The sequence below is a fragment of the Nycticebus coucang genome, chromosome 21, assembly GCF_027406575.1.
Source record: "Nycticebus coucang isolate mNycCou1 chromosome 21, mNycCou1.pri, whole genome shotgun sequence".
Classification (NCBI taxonomy): Eukaryota; Metazoa; Chordata; class Mammalia; order Primates; family Lorisidae; genus Nycticebus; species Nycticebus coucang.
Window position 1 is genome coordinate 52,570,085 of NC_069800.1, and position 19,521 is coordinate 52,589,605.

At 50.8% G+C, this 19,521-nt stretch overlaps 1 protein-coding gene across 3 annotated transcripts in view; it reads right to left on the reverse strand.

The window, feature by feature from the left end:
• Positions 1-19,521, reverse strand: part of CDH22 (cadherin 22) — a 124,946-nt gene that overhangs the window by 34,633 nt on the left and 70,792 nt on the right. For all 3 annotated transcript variants that reach the window (XM_053574623.1, XM_053574622.1, XM_053574621.1), the window contains exons 4-5: positions 12,360-12,479; positions 2,859-3,026 (exon numbers count right to left, since the gene is read on the reverse strand). In XM_053574623.1, coding sequence (XP_053430598.1) covers positions 2,859-3,026; positions 12,360-12,479 — 288 coding nt within the window. The remainder of the gene's footprint in view (positions 1-2,858; positions 3,027-12,359; positions 12,480-19,521) is intronic.

The window sequence follows — 19,521 nt, forward strand, 5'->3', positions numbered from 1 at the left end:
AAAGAGAAAGACACTGAACAGTCACATCAATAAAACACACAGTGTGTTCAATGGTGAAAGGAATTTAGGAGAGAAATAAAGCAGGGAAGGAGGGCATCCTGTGGTTTTAAATAGGCTGATCGAGAAAAGCCTCCTGAGAAGATGACATTTCTGCAAAAGTCTCACGGAGAGAAGAGAGCCAGCCAAGCAGATATTTGGGAAAGAGCACTCTAGACAGAGGGGACAACAGGTGCAAAGGGCCTGAGGTGGGTGGGAGGCCTGGCATGCTTGGAGAATGGCAAGATGGCCATTGTGGCTGGAGGGGAGAGCAGAGGGGAAACCAGAAGGAATGAGGTCAGACAGGACACAAACAGCACCCTGCTTTCCAACTAGAGCCGAAGTCCAGGTGAGGATGACTTGCTAAATGGTGGGCCAGCCCAGGAGAAGCAGGGGCTATGGGATGTGTCTCTTGGGGCCCCCACAAGTCTGGGTAATCCTTGTATGGAGCTTCTCCTTCTGATTCATTCTCAAACAGCAGCCGGGGGGTGGGGGGGCATTTTAAAACACATAGCCAAACATGCTACTCCCCTGCTTTAATTTCTTCCATAGCTCCCCACTGGCCTTGGGATGGAGCCCAGCTAGCCCCTTGGCCTGCCCTCCAGAGCACTTGCTGCCTGGTCTTTGCTGACTTCCCCGGGTGCATTCTCCACTTCCCACCCCAGCTCCAGCTCCAGTGTGGCTGAAGTTCTTATGATCCCGTAACTCTGACTTGCTCTCTCTCCCCTCTGGGCATTCTCTCTCTCTGCCTTTGCCTCCCTGACCCCTTCTCTTCTTTCTAGTCTCACCGAATGTTACCTCCCCTAGGGAACCTCCCCAGACCTCCAGGCTCTGCCCCTGTGCTCCTATGGCCCCCAGGCTTATCGTATTGTGGGATTACTGCATTTTACTCTGATTTTCTGTTTATCCTCTCTCTTGGGCATGAGCTCCTGGAAGACAGGGACCTCATCTCTTATTCATCAGGGATTTCCAGTGCCTGGCAGAATGCCAGGCTGTCTCGTAAATGAAATGTGTGAGGGATTAGAGAGTGTATGAATGAACAACAGCATGAGTTACTAGGAGACAATCAGCAGATGAACACAAATCAAAGAGTCTGACAATACCAAGTGTCGGTGAGGACCTGGTACAAGGGCCACATGCATTTCCTCACAGGGAAGAATGGTTTGGTTTAACTTAGCCAAGCTGAAGATGACTGTATCGTGTGACCCAGCAAATTTCCTTCTCTGTATCTGCAGCAGAGAATGAGTACAAATGGACACTCAGAGACATGTGGCTAGGTTCAAAACAGTATCTTTCCCAATGGCCCCAAACTGGAAACAACTGAAATGACCATCAACAGCAGAACAGATAAATCATGGAATACTATGCAGCAATGAAAAGGAATAAATTATGGCTACAAGCATGATTTCATAAACATAATTTGGAGAGCTAAAAAGCAAGACAAAACCCAATTTATATTGTGTGAGCCTATTTATGTAAAGGTCAGACATGGGTGAAATAGACTATAATGTTTGGCGATGCATACACAGGTGAATAGATGTTACAGAAAAGTGGGGAAATGATGATCACAAAAGCAGGTGGCAGTTAATTCTGGAGGAAGGGGCTGGGGAGATGTTATGATCAGGAAAGGACACTTTGGGCTTCTGTGTCCTGGCGGTCACAAGAGTGTTCGCTTTGTAACTTTTTGTTGAACTGGACATTTGTATTTTATGCCCTTTTGTTTATGTGCTGTACAGGAAATGTGCAAGAAAGGAAGAGAGAAGGGAAGGCAGGAGGGAGAGCCAGCCTTCCTGGGGCCCCGGCCTCCTCTCTGCTTTGCCCCACGCTCCCCAGATCAGGGATAGCGCAGAGCCAGGCACATAGGGCAGAAGACTGCGCAGTCCCACACCTCTGCAGGGGGGCTCCCAGGCATCTCCTTCAGTGGAGGGGCCGGGCCAAGAGACTGGGCAGTGGGCTGGCTTCTGTGCCCAACTCCATGGCGACGCAAAGCTAACTTGGCTCACCCTGCTTTGCGTCTGGACTGAGGCGCTGGGCCGAGATGATGCTGTACTCTCAGCTAACGGATTGGATTCCCTTATCTCAAGGGGGTCAGTCCCCTGTGGCGGGGCCTAATGTGAGAGCAGCAGACCTCAAGTAATGACTCGCCCGATAGGAATCAGCCCAGCTCCCTGCGGCATTTAGTCTCTGCCAGCTTCGGTGGCTTTCCTGTCTCGGATCTCGGCCTAAGCCTGGGATAGAGGGGCTGGCTGGGCTGATAGGGAGGTGAGGGACTGGGCCAGAAAATTCCTTCCACCCTCTGAGAGACCTCCTATTTTAGAAGCACAGACTCCTGTCGGCCAGGCTCAGAGAGGAGGGGAATAACTGTTGCTCTGTTTTTCCATGCCCAACTGTGGGCATCCCTCTGTCTGGGGTGGCAGCTGTCTCTGCCTACATCCCTGTGTGCCCCTCCCCTTCCCTTTGCCAGCTTGGGTCAGCAGCATGTGGCTGTTCAGTAAGCTGTGGGCAAGGACCAGTGAGGGTTGAGGTGGATGGCTGGAAGGGTGGACAGGTGGGGCCCCCTCTCTGCAGGAAGCAAGAGAAAGTCTCAGAAGGCAACAGTATCCCTTAGATGTGTGGAAAATTAGACATTGCTGGAGCCTCCTATGTAGGAAGCATTTTTGGAGGGAGGCTGGAGGCTAGTGGGTGACTTGGTAGACTGACAGACAGGTGGGTTCCTTCTTTTGGTGGGAAGTCTAAAAGGAAGCTGGGGTCAGGGGCTGGCTTGGATGGGCTGACAGACGGAGACACACAGATGAACCTTCCTTTGGGAAGGCCTCACTCACTCTGCGGGAATCGGGGTGGGTTGTCGTTGACATCAGTGACCACGATGGTGACGGTAGTGGATCCTGAGAGGCCACCCAGCTGACCCGCCATGTCTGTAGCCTGGATCACCACCTCATAGCGCTCCTGGCTCTCACGGTCGAGGTCAGGCACAGCCGTCCGGATCACACCTGTGGGTGAGTGAGAGTGAGGACACTCCCACCAGCTGCCTGCTGATGTGGAGACCCCTGCACAGGCTGAGGCATGACTCAGACCTGGTGAGCTCTGGGTTTGTTCGAGTTCAGGAGGGGAGGCGATGCAGAAAACACAGTCACACACTCACAGAGAAACACAGGCTCATACAGGCACACTCACACTCACACAGAAACACACTCACCTACATACACTCGCACACTCACACAGACACTCACAGAGTCACACCCACATTCACACACCCATCCAAATACACTCACACACCTGCTCATCTGATATACTTGACAACTCACATTTTCACACATGCAAACATATTCACAAACATACTGACACACTCCCAAATACACACACTCACATACACTCAATATCCACGCACACATACATTCTCACACATCCTCATCCACACACAACTGTCACACACACACCTGCCCACAAACATACATCCACACTCACACAAGCACACACAAACATGCTAACGAACACACACAGGTGTTTTGCTTTTGTGCTGTGTCTGTGTGTTTGAAAGTGTATGTAAGTGTGAGTTTGTGTAAGAACCTGCAGCCTCGGGGTCACATGTAGCCTTCTGGGTCCTTCAGTGGGGCCTGCAGATTTTATAGAACAAATCCTTCTAGTAAAGGGATTTGTCATATGAGGTTTGGGTTGCTTGAGGGGTCACCACAGGGGATCTGGAAGACCCCATGTGGCCTTGAGGCCTCAGGTTCCCCACCCCCTACAGGCTCACACACACTCACATACACACACTTGCAAACACACGCTTTCGCTCGCTCACACAGACACAGCCTCAAAGCCACAGAATGGACTATTTACTTGGCTAAAAAAAAAAAAAAAAGGTCTACAGCAGACTAGAACCTGCCACTGTGTGACCCCCAAACCCTGCCTCTGGATAACCAGTCCCACTATGGGGGCCTCAGTTTCCCCACCTGATATTGTACGCATGAGCCAGGCTTGTGCCTGATTCATCTCTGTGAGTGACACTCATCCGAAGCCAGGCATGGAGCAGCAGGTGGTGGGTGCCGAGCAGCGGACTGGACTCACGTCCACACTCCAGCACACACACTATGGCGTCATGGTCACCTGTGCACTCACTTATGGACATGCATTCTGCACACTTATAGCTGCTTTCCCACGTTATTATCCACACCCCTCCCACAACTAAATTATCCCCCAGCCCTGAAGGCTTCATCCCTGTCCCTCCTGATCTTGAGCCCTCTGTCCAGGCACCAGCTAATCACTGAACAGACAATCTGGGGGGCTGTTGATGGAAGCAGGGCAGGGGGAGGAGCAGAGAGGGTGACCGCAAGATGAATTCTGCAGAGGGAAGGCTGGGTTCTTGTCCCCCAGCCAGCAGAAGAGACTAGGTCTGGGAGGGGGAGTTGATGAGGCATTCAGAGCCTCTGCTGCCACCCACTCCAACCAGCCGAGCACCAGGTGGTGACAGGTGGTGCCCAGGGCTGGTGTGCCAGGTGGAGTCTGCAGCAGCAGCCCTGTGATGCACCCCATAAAACCCAAACTCCAATATCTGATGTCCCCACACAGTCCCCAGACTCCAGTAGAGGCAATGGAATGGGAGGAGAGGCTGTGGTGTGTGCATGTGTGTGTGTGTGTGTGTGTGTATGAGTGTGTGTGTGCATGCGTGTGTGTAAGTGTGTGTGTGTGTGTATTTCTGTGTGAGCCTGGAGTAGCCAGAGATGGGGCGCCTAGGGGGTTGATCTGCTTTTGCGGGATCACATGGAGATATGGAATGGGTATTCTGTCCAATCGGGGGTCAGATAGAACCTCTATCGGTGGCCTTTGAGACTCTTCAATAAGCCCCCTGACTCCTTCTCTGCCACGGCTGGTCTTCCCAGGAAAACAGGGGAGTCTTGGGAGCAGATTCCTTGGGACAAATCCCAAATCTGACATTTTTTTAATCTATGTGATTTTTGAGCAAATCCCTTCACCTCTCCAAACCTCAGTTTCCCTGTCTGTAAAGAGGGGACAACTATTAAGCCTACCCAAAGAACAGAATTTCTCAAACTTGGCACTGTTGACATTTTGGGCAGGATTAGACTTTGTAGTGTATATGTGTGTGTGTGTGTGTGTGTGTGTGTGCGCGCGTGCTCATGCACAAGTGTCCTGTATATTGTAAGATATTTAGTAGCATCCTTGGCCTTGACCCACTAGTTGCCAATTGCAGCAATATTCACCCCCGCCCCACCAGTTTCAAAAGTGTCTCCAACCATTGCTAATTGGAGTTTGAGACAAAATCGGTTGAGAAGAACTGAAAACAACTAGCGTAGGATTTTATCTCATGAGAATTATGTGTACTAATTTTGTGTAATAACATTCATGAGTGTTGACCTTGTGAGTTGTCTGTTACTCCTCTCAGCCTCCACAAGGAAGGTGCTGAGATGAGGCCCATCTTATAGATGAAGAGACAGAGGTACAGAGAGGTTAAGCACCTTGCTCAAGGTTACATGTATAGAAAGTGCATGGTCAGGATTCATATAGACACTCTGGCATCCAAGTCCATATTCTGAACTTCTCTGCTGGACTGCTGTAAGGACAGAGTATCCCTTCCCAGGCCACCCCATCTCTCCTGCTCCAGCCACTCCCAGGGCCAAGGGAGTGGTCCTGCTTACCCTACAGAATATCCTCCTTGCTCTTCTCAGTCCTAACCAGGCAAGCTATATTTTCAATCATGTAGCAAGCCCATTGGCCTATTCCCTAGGTCAATTCACACCATGGCTGTGACAGGGGCAGGGCATCCTCTGGGGGTTTCAGCTAGTTGGTTGGCTGAGTCTTTGCAGCTCTGGATGGTGGGGGCTGTGCTGGAAGGTGGGGTCTGTCTATCTCCCACCCCAGGGGGTTGGAAGGAAAAAAGGACCAGAAGGAGGAGAGAAAGGAGAGGAAGAAGAGAAGGTAGCAGAGAGGAAAGGGGAGAGAGAGAAGGAAAGAAGTCCTGGGGAAAGAGGCAGACAGAACCAGAGAGGAAGAGAAGAAAGGGAGGTAGGGGAGGAAGGGTGAGGGCGATGGAAAGGCAGGGAGACCCAGAGGAGGGAAAGGGAGCAGGCAAGATGGGGAGGAAAAGCCAGAGAAAAAGCCAGCAAGAGACTGGCAGAGACATAAGAGAGAGACAGAGAGAAACAAAGAGAAGGAGGGAAAAAAGGAGTGAAGAAAGGGGGCAAAGACCAGCAGAGAGAGCACAAACAGACACACAGACAGCAGAGAGGGAAACCAGAAGGGGCGAAGAGGGATGCGAGGAGAGGAGGCAGCAGACAGACAGACCGGTGGTGTAGTGGCCACCAGGCCAGGGAGCTCATGGTCCTGAGAGCTCAGGCAGGGAAGGGAGCTGACCTTGGCTGAACACTTGCTGAGCTTGTCACTGTCCATCCAGGTAGAGGTTTTGTGGTAGGATTTGAGGCTGCTGTGCATCTGTGGGCTTGGACACCAAAGGCTATGGGTACCGGCTTTGAATGGGGCTGGGAGCAGGGGTCTGGATCTGCCTCTGTGGGTGAGGACAGAGGCTCCACGTGGCTGCCCTTCCTGCTGTCCCTGTCCCTTCCAACTGCAGAGAAACTGGGGACACTAAACACATCTCCCTTAGAAACTGGACATAAAGCCTTGTAGAATGTGTGATTCAAGGGACATCTCTGGGTGTTTATGAGGTGGGGACTTAGAGGCCATGATGCCCCTGGACCTTGTTCCCACGGTCACATGCTATGATAGGTTGCTATGGTGGTAGCATGTAATGAACCAAAACTTCCGGTATCCACACTCTTGGGTTGTCCCTCCCATACCAACTCTGGCCTTGGCTGTATGACTTGCTTTGGCCAATGGGACATCAGCAAGTGTGACAAAAGCAGAGGTTTGATAAGCCCTTGCATGTACAGGCCTGTGCTGTTGAAGCCTGAGGCCACCATGCTGGGAAGAAGCCAGGGATGCAAGGCCACTCAGAAGCCCAGTTGTGTTGGCTGTCCTAGCCGAGTCAGCTCCTGGAAACCTGATAGCTGTTGCTTGCCACATAAGTGACCCCTGCAAAAGAACTGCCCAGTCACCCCCCAGGAGTGTGACAATAAATCGTTGTTGTTGTAAGCCACTAAGTTTGGGGGCAGTTTGCTCTATAGCCATAGGTAACTGAGAGAGAAATCTGGTTGGCGGGGCCCACCCTCATGGCTGTGACTGAAGGAGAAGCAGCTGGCTGATGGTCTGAGATGGCCTGGCAGTTGGCCCTGGCTGCGGCTGGGGCAGGTTGCCTCTCTCAACTCCAGTAGACTGGCTTCCTTACGTGGTAATCTCAGGACTCTGTTGCAGGAGAGCAAACATGAAATCTGAAAGGTCCCTTTAAAGCCTAATTTGTTAATTTGTGTAATGTCACTTCTATTGGTTAAAGCAAGTCACAGCCCCACCCGGATGAAAGGGGTGCAGAGATTCTACCTTTCAGTGGTAACAGTGGCAAAGTCACATTACTAAGAGCTGAGCGCAAGGTTGGCATATTTTCCTGGCTACTATATTCCACTCCCCTGGGACTCTCCCTCCTAGTACTGAGAGAAGCACCAAGGAGGCTGTTGAATTCCCTGGTTAGGGAGTAAAAAAACCCCAAGTCAGTCCTTGAAATTGCTCTCGAAACCTGACTCTGCAAGTTCATCCATTCACTTGTTTGTTCACTGGACTCTTACCGAGGGCCTACTGTGTGCCAGGGAGCTACAGCCCCAGACAGAAGACAGAGTGGGAAGGAGAGACTCTGGAGTCAGATGGATATGGGCTCCAGTCTCCTTCCCACCATGTACATGCCACCTGACCATGGGAAAGTTCTTGGGTCTCTCTGAGCTTCTGTCTCCTGTTCTGTAAAGTGGAGACACCTGCCCTGTAGGGCTATTGAGAGGATTAAATGAGACCAAGCTTCCAGCATCAGGCCTCACTCTTCAGAGATGCCTCATTGATCCTGTTCCTTGAGTCCTGGGTTGGGTACCCCATAAATAAGTTCCACAGGGGCAGGAATGAATCCATGCTGGTTCTGTTCATCATGGTATGGTATGTGTAGTGCGTAGCACACAGTGAGTGCTCAACACACAGTGAGTGCTCAGATAGCATTTTGGCTGACTGATTTCCCTCCCATTCCCCAGCCTCTCTACCATCCCTCTGTCAGCCTGGGTGTCGCTGTCTCTTTGTTTTAGACTTCCCTGTTAGAACCAAAGCTCCATGAGGGCAGAAGGCAGGTCTACTTTACTATTCTGACCTCAGGATCTGGCACTTAAAAGGTCCTCAACAAGTACAAGTTTCATTCCCTCCTGGTGAAATGGACGTCCCTGGCACAGTTAAGGGTTTTCAGTAGAGATGTGGAAGTCTCAGAGACTCTTTCCGTTCCCGTGGGGGTGGTGGTGGGCGGGGGCTGGTAATTATAACCTGGCCTCAGCTCCTGCAGCCTTGTCGTCACCCATCGTCCCTGGCTCCAGCTGTTGTCCTCACCACCCCCGCTTGTCCCCTCCAAAGGCTGCAGAAGGGGCCCTGGAGCCCCTGTGACGCCTCATTAGCCCGCAAATGCCATCCCCGTCGGCCCTGCGGGGGGCTTGCTGGCAGGCCTGGCCTTTAAAACACACAAGTTAATTCCTCCCCGGCACTGGGGCCCGGCGCTGCCCCGCCTCCTCGCGTCCCTCACACCTTCCTCTCAGGCCCGTTCCGGCTCTGCTCCCTGCTATCTGCACAGCGAGAACAGACTGTACCTCGCAGCAGCTGCTAAATATAGACCCGCATCCGCGGAGTATTCCTGGCTGGGGAAATAGAGCTGGGGCCGGGAATGGCACCAGGGCGGCTCTTGCCGTGGGGCTGTGGGCAAAGGGAGGGAAAAGCTGGTTCTTCCAGGGAAGTGTGAAAAAGGACGCTTTCAGACTGAGAAGTGGAGGGACCCTCCAACAAGGACCCCTTTCGAACCCCTTCACCTGCTCTGCATCTGCTGCTCACTCTCTGGCTTCCTGGGAACCATTCCTGCTCCCACCAGGCGCTGTGGCCTCCCACTTGTCACCTTCCTCCCCATCTTCTGCACTGGGGGATGCTCTTTCTTAGGCTTTGGCTGCCCTCCTTGCTCTTGTGGGGTCTGATCCTCCATCTGCCCACCCTGGCCACCCCCACGACTGGGTCCTGGCCCTTCCCTTATCTCTACTTCTCCCTCCCACCCCAAGGCTTATCAACTCTAGGGTCTGGGCCCTTCCTCAGGCTAAATAGTGAAGGCTTCCTCAGCACCATCATCAGCCCCTGGTACCAGGTGTTGGGCTGAGCACTTCACACGCGCCCTGCCCCCTGGGCCTGCAGTGCTGTTCCCCAGAAACCCACCCGAGTCACATCCTTGCTTCATTCGTCTCTGCCCCAAGGTCACCTCCCCAGAAAGGCTTGTCCCAATTTCTTAATCTATCTCCTAACTCTGCTTTAGGTTTCTTTCTCACACTCATCACTACTTGACACTCTGTTAAATGATTATCTGCTCATTTTATGCATTCTCTACCTCCATAAAAGCTCCATGAAGGCAGAGCCTTAGACACGCTCCATCCCCAGCACCTAGAATAGAGCCTGACACACACTAGGGACTCAATAAATAGGTATTGAATGAATGAACTCTCTCCCTGAATCCTCACAACAATTATGTGGGGTATTGTTATCCCCAAGGGTGACTGAAGGTTCATGCCCATATTTCACGTGTTCTGCTAGAAATTCCAGATATTTCTTTCCCCCTCTTCTCTCATTTTAAACCAATATGGTTAAAGCCGAATTATTGGGTCTGCACTGGATCCCAGGGCACATTGGCTAATTCTTCTGGTCCTGGATGGTTTTCTTAATTCAGATTCCTCCTGTTTCTATTGGTGATGCCCCTGCCTAGATGAATTAACCCAACTGGGTTGAGAGACACTCCCAATTCCTTCCTCAACCTAGTCTTGTAGATTCATCTAGGCCCCCAAGGTTTGCCCTTTGAGGGTCTCACTGCCACCCCTGCCACTCCTCTTGTCTCTCCTTAGCAACTTGACTAACCCTCACTACCTTCATCACTGTTGGTCCCCCAAAACAACAGGCACGGTAAGGAATCTGAGCAGGTGCCAGGGAAGGGTGCAGGATTTTGGTTCTTGTCTTTCAGGGCTCTATGCTGGGCACCCAGGCTCCAGGGCCTTCCTGCCCCTGAGCCAAGCTCTACAGCAGCAGCCGGAAGGATCTTGTTAGAATGAAAACCTGAGCTTATCACTTCCTTACTTAGAAGTCATCAATGAACCCTCAGTGTTTGTAAGAAGTAGAGGAAATAGGTACTCTCCCACTTGGCTTACAGAGTGTCACCTGCTACATTTTGGCATTATCTATCGAGATTCAAATGCATGCGTTCTTTGACCCAGCCTTTGCACTTCCCGAAAATTATCCTGCAGATATACTCACATAAGCCCACAATGATGTATGTATAAGGTTATTCACTGTGGCATTGTTCGCTGTAGCAAAAAAGATTGGACACAGCCTATGTGTCCATCAATAGGGGACTGGCCAGATAAATTTCAGTGTATCCATAACACCCATTAAATAAAAGAATGAGGAGGCTCTTTAGGTACTGATATGGAATAATCTGCAAGATGTATTGTCAAGTGAAAAAGGCAATCTGTATGTATAGCACGAACCACCATTTACATTTACAGCCACCATTCATGTAAAAAAATAAAACAAATACACCTTATTTTCTTGTACATGTATAGAATAGCTCTGGAAAGATACATAAGCAAATTATATTGGTTGCCTTTGGACACACTTGGGTGGCTGGGGGACTGGGTGGGGTGAAGAATTATTACTAAATGCCTATTCAGACTTTTGAATTTTAAACCTTGAAATGTATATCTATTTAAAAAATGACAATATTTTGGGTGGCGCCTGTAGCTCAGTGAGTAGGGCGCCGGCCCCATATACTGAGGGTGGCGGGTTCAAACCTGGCCGCCCTGGCCAAACTGCAACAACAACAAAAAAAAGACAACATTTTCAAAAGTGAATGAGTGTAAGATCTCATAGGATAGATACACCAAGTGGCTACCTTTGGGTATGCAATAACTGCGGACAGGGAGTAGGAATTACTTTTTTTTTTCTTTCTAACATTTGTTTAATGTTTGAATATTTTCTAAAATGCATTACTTTTATAAAGAGAAAAATAACGAAGATACTATGTGTAAGAGAATACGATTATAACTGTGCTCATAGGATGAAATCTTTTCCCTTCCCCCCTAAATGAAAGGAAAACGCACACAAAAAAATTCCCAAACTCGAATCCATCAACTGTCCCCCCACCCTTACTTAGCCTGGCTGACACCAACAGTCAAACCCAGGGCCTTGCTAGTCTTTTCGTGTCACTTCAACATGCTGGTCTTACGATTCCTCTCTTCCCCCAGCTTTTTGCCTGAGCCATGCCTGGAATGCCCTTCTCTGACATCTCAATCTGGCCAGCAGCTTCTTACCCTTTGGAGATTGCTGCTACTGTCTCAAAAAAACTTTGAGTCTTAATTGCTCACGCATATGCTGTGGGCCCCTGAGGGCATTTGATAAATGTTCTGTGGTGTCTGATATCCCATCTTTCACCTTTATCTCTGTCCTGCCCCTCCTACCCCAGGAGCAGTGAGAGTGCCTGCCCCCACATCCAGCATCAGCAGCCACCCCCAGCTGGGTGACCTCTGATGAGTCACTTGACCTCTCTGGGCTTCAGTCTCTTCATTCTGTCCTCCTGGCCCTCCTCCCCCAAGGAACCTCAGAGATGATCAAGTTCTAACCCCACAGTGAGTGAGGTGGGGGACCGTGGGAGGACGTGCTGTTGTTTGGTGGTGTTGCGGGGAGGGGACAAATGTAACAACTGCTCTGTGAACAGAGTTCTCAAAACTGCCAAAATGGAGCACTTCACCAGCCAGTGCCCTTCCCTCAACCTACATTTGTGCCCCTGGAAGGGCTGCGGACAAGTTTGCTGCACTTTATCTCCAAGGACAAGTAGAGCCTTTGAGGTCCTTTCAGGACGCCCACGGTCACAACCTCTTGCCTTTTTGTTTCTCTGAAAGTTTTGCAGGATGCCCTTCCAACCCCATTTCTTTTCTGTCCCTCGGTCAGTCCTTTCCTCTTCCTACCTGGATAACCCTAACCCTCCCGTAGTGCCCTGGACGCCTCCCTCCATGCTCAGACATCCTGAGGTGACCTCCACTGCGGCTGAGGCCCCGCCCCGCCCCGCCCCCGCCCGGTGGCTCCACCCCTTTCCCCGCCCCGGGTCTCTGCCCTCCACCCTGTGGCTCCACCCTTTCACCGGCCTCCCCTCTCACCAGTCTTGGGGTCCACGGTGAAGTGGTGCTCGCCATCCAGCAAGCTGTATACCAGCCGAGCGCTGCTGCCATAAGTGGGGTCATCTGCATCTGAGGCCATCACCTGCATCACCGACGTGCCTGGGCCCGGGGGACCAAGCGAGACATGTGTCATCTGGGGCTGCTGTTTCCTTGCCTCTCCCCACCCCAGGGAAGCTGGGAGAGGACTCCCTGGAGACACATAATCCCCATCCTCGCTCTGAGTCCCAACCCGATTCTTGACCTGGGGCTTTCCTACTGGCTCAAGCAGGGCTGTGAAGTCAGACCTGGCCCAGTATAGGTGGTTCCCAGCTATAGAGGTCTGGAGAGGAAACACAGCCTCTCTAAATCTCAGTTTCCTTTTCAGCAAAATGGGGATAATCCTAGTCCTTGGTACACCAGGTTGAGGGAATGAATTCTAAACTCCAAGCACAGAGCAGGTTGTGGCAACAATGGATACTACCAGTTAAGGTCATGGCAGTCAGAGCTAGAGCCAGGGCTGGAAACCAGGACCTGACCCCCAACCCAGAGATCTTTCTAACCACTCCAGCCCCTCCTAATTCTTCAAGGGACTTCTGCCTCCTCCCTCCCACCATGCTCTTGGTCACAGGGACAACCACGTTCACTGGGGCTTAGTGGCCAGTGTCACTTGGCCCCTGGGCAGGAGAATGGCAGCACCCAGCTTTCCCTTTGGAAAGTAGTTGGCTGTGGGCCCAGGTGCCCTCCTCGCCCCTCCCCCTGGGTGTCCAGGCAGTCCACCCCCAGACACGGATACACTTCTCCACATGCTGTGCACGTAGGCTGCTGGGGAGAGTATAAATTGGATAAAAGTCCATCAAAGAGCGGCAATTAAGTTATTGATTTTTGACGCTGCCTCATTAAACTGGGAGCTTCTTTCGGCCTGTCCCAGAGATGGCTCTAATTTGACATCATGTTCAATTTGACGAAAGCAGGCTTGGGATGTGAGGTTGGACCAGGTGGGGGTGGATGTATAGATAAGGAAGGGTCAGATGAGGGACCCAGTAAAGCCATCTGGTTCACCCAAACCTTTTCAGAAAGAAGGGAATGAGGTAGAAGACCCAAAGGGAGTCGTGGGGACTCAGGATACCACTCAAAGGAGAAGAGGCTGAGAACCCACTTCAGGGAGATGCCGTCAGCTGGGTGCCCTGCCGGTGGGGTCGGGTGGGGCCCTCGGGGGGCTGGAGTGAGCTGTCTGGGCTAGCAGGGTGGTTTGCCCGGGAGGCGAGGCCAGTTCACTGTCTGCCTAATGAGTAAGTCTCTGGAAGTGCTACTGCAGCATTTCTGCTAAGCCCGGCCTGCTGCCTGCCTCTCCCACCTCCAGCCTCGGGCCCTCGATCGTTCCAGACAGACACATGTATTTATTTTTCCCTCTCCAGTTATTTTTCCCTCTCCAGTTACCCTTCCCAGCCTCCTGAACTGGCCCTGCCATGTGCGTCTCTCTTTGGCCACACCAGTTTCACGTCACCCACATCAGAGCTGCCTGCGAAGTTGTCCCCTAATGCTGGGGTCTTCTATTCAGGGACAAGGACACAGCCCCAGGTGCCTCCTGAATATACAGAAAGAAGGGAAAGGAATGAACTTCCAGCAAGCACTCACTACACTCTCGGCTTCGTCAGCCACTTAAACCCGTCATCTCTAATCCTCACTGCATCTAAGAGCCTCAGAGTTGGGCCCTCTAATATTACAAGAGAGGAAAAAGGCTAGATGGGAGAAAAGATTAGATTGAGGGCACAGAGTGAGGAAGTGGACCCAGGACTCTGTGATGCCAAAGCCCTTCTGGGAACCAATGTCAGCACTAGCATGGTGACTTTGGGGTGAGTGGCTTGGTATATTGACTCACAATCAGTGACGGTGCTTCCACTCAGTAGAAGTTTGACCTTGAACATGTCACAAATCCCTTTGTGCCTCAATTATCTCATTTGTGAAATGAGGCTGATGGTATTAGAAATCTCCTGAGATCATTTTTTGAATCCAAATACATTTCCATGTTCAGCACCGAGGACAGTGCCTGGTCCATGCCAAGAACCCAGTGGTTATTGTTGCCTCAGGAGGCATGGCACGCCAGTCTACAATGGTGCCATTATGCCTCCTCCTCTCAGAGGTATTGAAAAGGTATTGAAATGGAAGAAGGTACAGAAAGCATCAGGCATGTGGCGAGTGCAATAAATAGTGGCTGTTGTAACTATTATGAGAGAGGGTCTCCCTGTGACTCCCCCCATACTCCTCCCACCCCCTGAATGAGGGCACAATGCTGGGCTGAGTGACTCCCCAGAGACACGGCTGAGAGCTCTCTCTCTCCCTGGCTGCATCCCAGGAACTCCTGAGGGGATGATGGAATCATTTCCCCAATCCAGGATTCTTTATGGCAGCCATTACAGTTAATGCCGACACGTGGGGATGGTGAAGGGTCAGTGATTCACGGCAGTTCCACAGGCCCCACGGGAATAGCTTCTTTAGGCCACACACCCTCCCTCACCTTCTTCACAAGTCAGCAACTCCCCAGAATGGGCAGACAAAAGGGAGCCAGGCTTGTGACTGCTGTGGACCACCTTGGGGTCATCTCCCACACGTTCAGCAATTTACATTTTACAATGCTCTGTCATGCCCTTTCTTCCTTTCAGACCTCACAGCAGCTCTGTGATATAGATGCGAGTCATGTATTTAACCATCGACTCCCAGGGGGGTGGAGGGGTGGGGAGGAACGCCCTACTTTATGGTGTTTGCTAATTTCCATGGTGTAAATACTCCAATCATGGCCCAATTTCAAGTTTTACACATGATATCAACTAGCCCACAAAACTCTTGAAAACCAATATGTGGCTCTCAAGAGCTGGTATAAGCCGACTCCAGCACATCCCCACGTTGTTCCCCTTTTACCAGCTGAGGGGACAGTTATGTGCAGTGGTGGGTGCAAATGTGAATTAATAATGAATCCCATTGTTAATTATATAACCTTATTCAATAACATCTTCCTCTAATAATAGATTCCATTTACTGTATAACTACTTTGTGGTAGATACTATGATATAAGCCCTGCATGTATATTATCTCATGAAACTTACAAAGTAAAGCCTTGAGATGGGCTATATTAAGACTTCCATCTTACAGAGGAGGGAATTGAAGCTGAGTGAGGTTAAGTATTGAACCTCCATTTCCTCATTTGTGAAACAAGGGTCCCACCAGACATTCAGATTGTTGTGAGCACTCAAAATAGATTTTCGTGTTCGGCACTGAGGACAGTGCCTGGCCAATGTCATCTGGCGAGGAGGTAGAAGCAGGCTTCAATACCGGGTGGGTCTGAGGTCAAAACCCACATGTATCCTGCTGTAAAGGTAAGAGGAGAGGTCAACTGGAGTAGAGTAGAGAGGTGAGTGGGAGGGAAGACTCAGAGACACGAAGAAGAAGAAGGAGAGGAGAGGAAGGGCAAGGAGCTGAGTTCAGATTGTCCTCCCCTAACTTCCGGAAGTAGGACTGGGGCTGGCTAGGATGAGTGGCTGGTTCACTGTCCATTGGATTTCTAACCAGCCCTTCTACTCCAAGCTGGAATAGGAAGCACTGCCCAATTGATTTTTGAGCAACCAGGATCTCAAGGCCCAAGGATCTGTGTGGGGTATGGAAAGGCTGGTCCTCGGAGAGCACAGAAACCAATGGTTCTCAACTTGGCCGCACAATAGAATCTCTTGAGAGCTTTAAAATGAAACCAGTGCTGAGCCCCATCCCTGGCCAATTAAATAAGACTCTTGGGGGTGCTGCACAGACAAAGGTAGTTTTACAAGTTCCTCGGTGATTCTAAAGTGCCTCCTGGTTTAAGAACAGATGCCCTAGACCCAGCCTCCCAAATGGAACTGAGGAGGAAATTGAGTCACAGAGGGGCTCAGTGACTTTCCCAAGGCCCCATCATTAGTAAGTAGTAGGGAAAGAGTCAAACCCAGGTCTGTCTAGTCAGTGTGCTGCCCTCCCTCCCTGACTGACTGAGCCCATCCTGAGACTGACACCCAGAAGGAAGCACCAGGATGACAAATGCCACCAAATCATTAGAGCGCCTCCCACTGAAGTCAGCATGAGAAGTTGGGCACTCCTGAGAGGGAACACCCCTCACATCTCTGTGGAGGCTTTGTGGGCTTTTGCATCACAGGGTCCTGGGTTCAAATCCCATGACTTCCTCGCTCTGTGCCTTAGTGAGATCTTTCCCCCATTTGGCCTGTTTCCTCACTTGTAATATTAGAAGGCCCCACTCTGAGTCTCTGATGTTGTGAGGATTAGAGAGATGATGGGTTTAAGCAGCTGATGAAGTTGGGTGTGTAGTGTGTGCTCACTCAGAGTTCATTCCTTTCCCTTCTCTCTGAATGATCAGGAGGCATCTGGGCTGTGCCCTTGGCCCTGACTAGGACATCCCTGGGCTCTAGCATTGGGAGGCAGGGGGCTTGCCTACTCCTCATTTCTGATTTATTTGGGTGGCTCTGAGATGGTTTCTGAAGGAGCCATACTTGGAACCTGTGTCCTGACTCCCAGGCCAGAATTCCTTCCTTTCTCATCCCTTAACCCTTGTTATCTGCAAGATGAAATTGAAACTGCAGAGTGTGGCTCCAGAGCCCCCAGGAAGAGCCCTGGTTGGCTGTCTTGGGATGGTCCTGTAGGGAGTGGAGTTCTGGGGTTGCAGACATACATTCTCCTTCCAGCCCTTAGCTTTATGTGGCTGTGGAAAAACTACTTGATCTAATCAGGCCTCAGTTCCCCTTTTGTAAAATGGAGATAACACTTTATCACTTCTGCCTCCATGGGTATGGGAGACTCCTCAAAGTCTCAGAGAGAGAAAGAGAGGAAGCACTTTGGAAAAAAAATAGAGTGCTCAACTGAGGTGGCCAAATGTCATTAGTATGAAGATGTTTGTAATTATTATCATCTTGCCTCTTCTATACCTCCCTTTGCCACCCTGCTGGGCCTGGGGAAACCCTAGGCTCGCATTTAGCTTCTCAAACATTTATAAAAAATGAGTCCCACCCCCTGCTGCTGCCAGCACTGCGCGGAATGCTTTCTATTAAAAATTAAAAACCACTTGTCGAGTCCCTGGGAAAGCTCAGATTACACAGGAAACAAGCCCCTTCTCAAACTCCCTCCTCTTTGCCCTCTTCCCACCTCCCTCTTCGATGGGAGGTGCCGGCAGGGCGGGGTTGTCTTCACCCTGCTTCCAGCTGCCTGGCCAGGTCAGCCGAACGCAGATGAATGATGCACAGGAGATGCAGGCAGGGGTCACACAGGAGGAGCAGGTCCAGGGACAAGTGGCAGAGAAGGGGCAAGGAAGTGGGTCAGAGACGGAGAATTGAAGGTCAGGGGACAGAGATACAGAAGGGTGGCCCATGGGACAGAGATACTTTGACAGGAAGACGTGGAAATTCAGAGGTTAAGTAGGAAACCGAAATTATACAGAGACAGAAGATGGAGCAGAGACAGCGACACATCTGAAGTGGGGGCAGGAGGAGTGAGAGGAGGGACAAGGAGCAGAAAGGCGAGGTTTGGCCTGATGAGCTGAGGGACCCCTTATGCTGCAAACACCCTTTGCAAGGTCTCCGGGGAATTTTCGACCTCCTCCCTTTATTCTTTCTTTCCTCATGAATCCTGGCCATGGACTTGCACATCCAGGCAGCCCTTGAGTGTGTGTGTGCACATCTAATACGTCTCCTTGAGTAAGAAGACTCTCCTAACTACCTCCAATTGAGACACACAAGCTCTTCTGTCCTCTCCACATTTACACGTGGCCCTCTGTTATGTGGTCTAGTGACTTCATTTGTTTAGGACAGTGACATTTTAAGTATATGTAATAGCATCCTTTGGCCAGTGGCAGAAAGTACCTATCGTTTGCTTGTGATTCAGTTCTATCCATTCCAGCATCTACAGAGCACCTACTATGTGCTACACCCTTGGAGGGCAGGATGGTAGCTCTATCACCTTGGCACCCCAGTGTCGCATGGGCAGAGGGCTTCACATAGAAGGAGTGCTTGTGTTTGTTGGATGATTTGTTGGTGGAAAAGAAGGGACAGGGATATACACCTCCCTGTCAGATCGCCGGGGCATGAGGCCATCTCCTGAGGGCAAAGCTTTGGCACCTCTCTGCTGCCTTTCCCCGGCCTCCAGAAACCACCTGTCCCATTCCCCCAACTGGCGGGTGAGCGCCAGTGCCGTTGCTAAGCAAGGAGATATTGCACATATAGATCTTCCTGGACTTTAATTAAAAACATCTTTAGAAGTCGTCTCTGCAGAGGCCGGCGATTGATTCTTGGCTTGGGCCTGAGGGCTGCTGAGCCACACTCTTTGGCTGCAGACGGGACAGTCAGAGGCTCCCAGCCTGAAGCTGCCCTCCCCAAACGAGACCCGTGGGGATCACACCGCCTCCTGCCTTCCTCCTGTCCTCTTTGCCACCCCCTGACCCCCAGCACTGGATTTAGGAATCAGACACCGTGCTCTCCCACCCATCTTGATTTTCCTTCCCCTCTTGAGCCTCAATTTCCTTGGTTATAAAATGGGGGTGTTGACACTTCACCCAAGAGAGTCCCTGGGAGAATGAAATGAGATTAGGGATATGAAAATGAAGAAAGTCCTGTGCAAGAAACAACTGTTTCCCCAAAGAAAGCCGTGGATGCTGAGGCAAGTAACTTGGGTTTTGGTTCCACGTTCTGGGGCTAATTCTTGCTCTGGCTCTTCCTGTGGAATCTCAGACACATCACTTTATCTCTTTTTGCATTTATTTCTGCATCGGTAAAACGAGGACACTAATACCTGCCCTGCTTATTCCCCAGGATTGTGAGAATAAAGGGAAATCGCTCTGTGAAAGCAGTGTTGGCTGATAGCTATTATTTAGCGAACATCCCAAGCTGCACTACGAAACAGTCTCTTCCCGTCTATTACAGACGCTGCTCACAGACTCACAGAGGGATTGGATTACACAGAAAAGAAGTTGCAGCAGGGTCCCTGCATATTCCCACAGTCTACTGAATGCCAATCCCATGGTCCAGCAGTGTCAATCTATGGCATACACCCCACCACATTCTCCTTCTTTTGCTTGTGGCAGACGCCACTAATCCACTGTGGCATTCTTTTCGGCTGAGCCTGCACACAACAGCCTTAT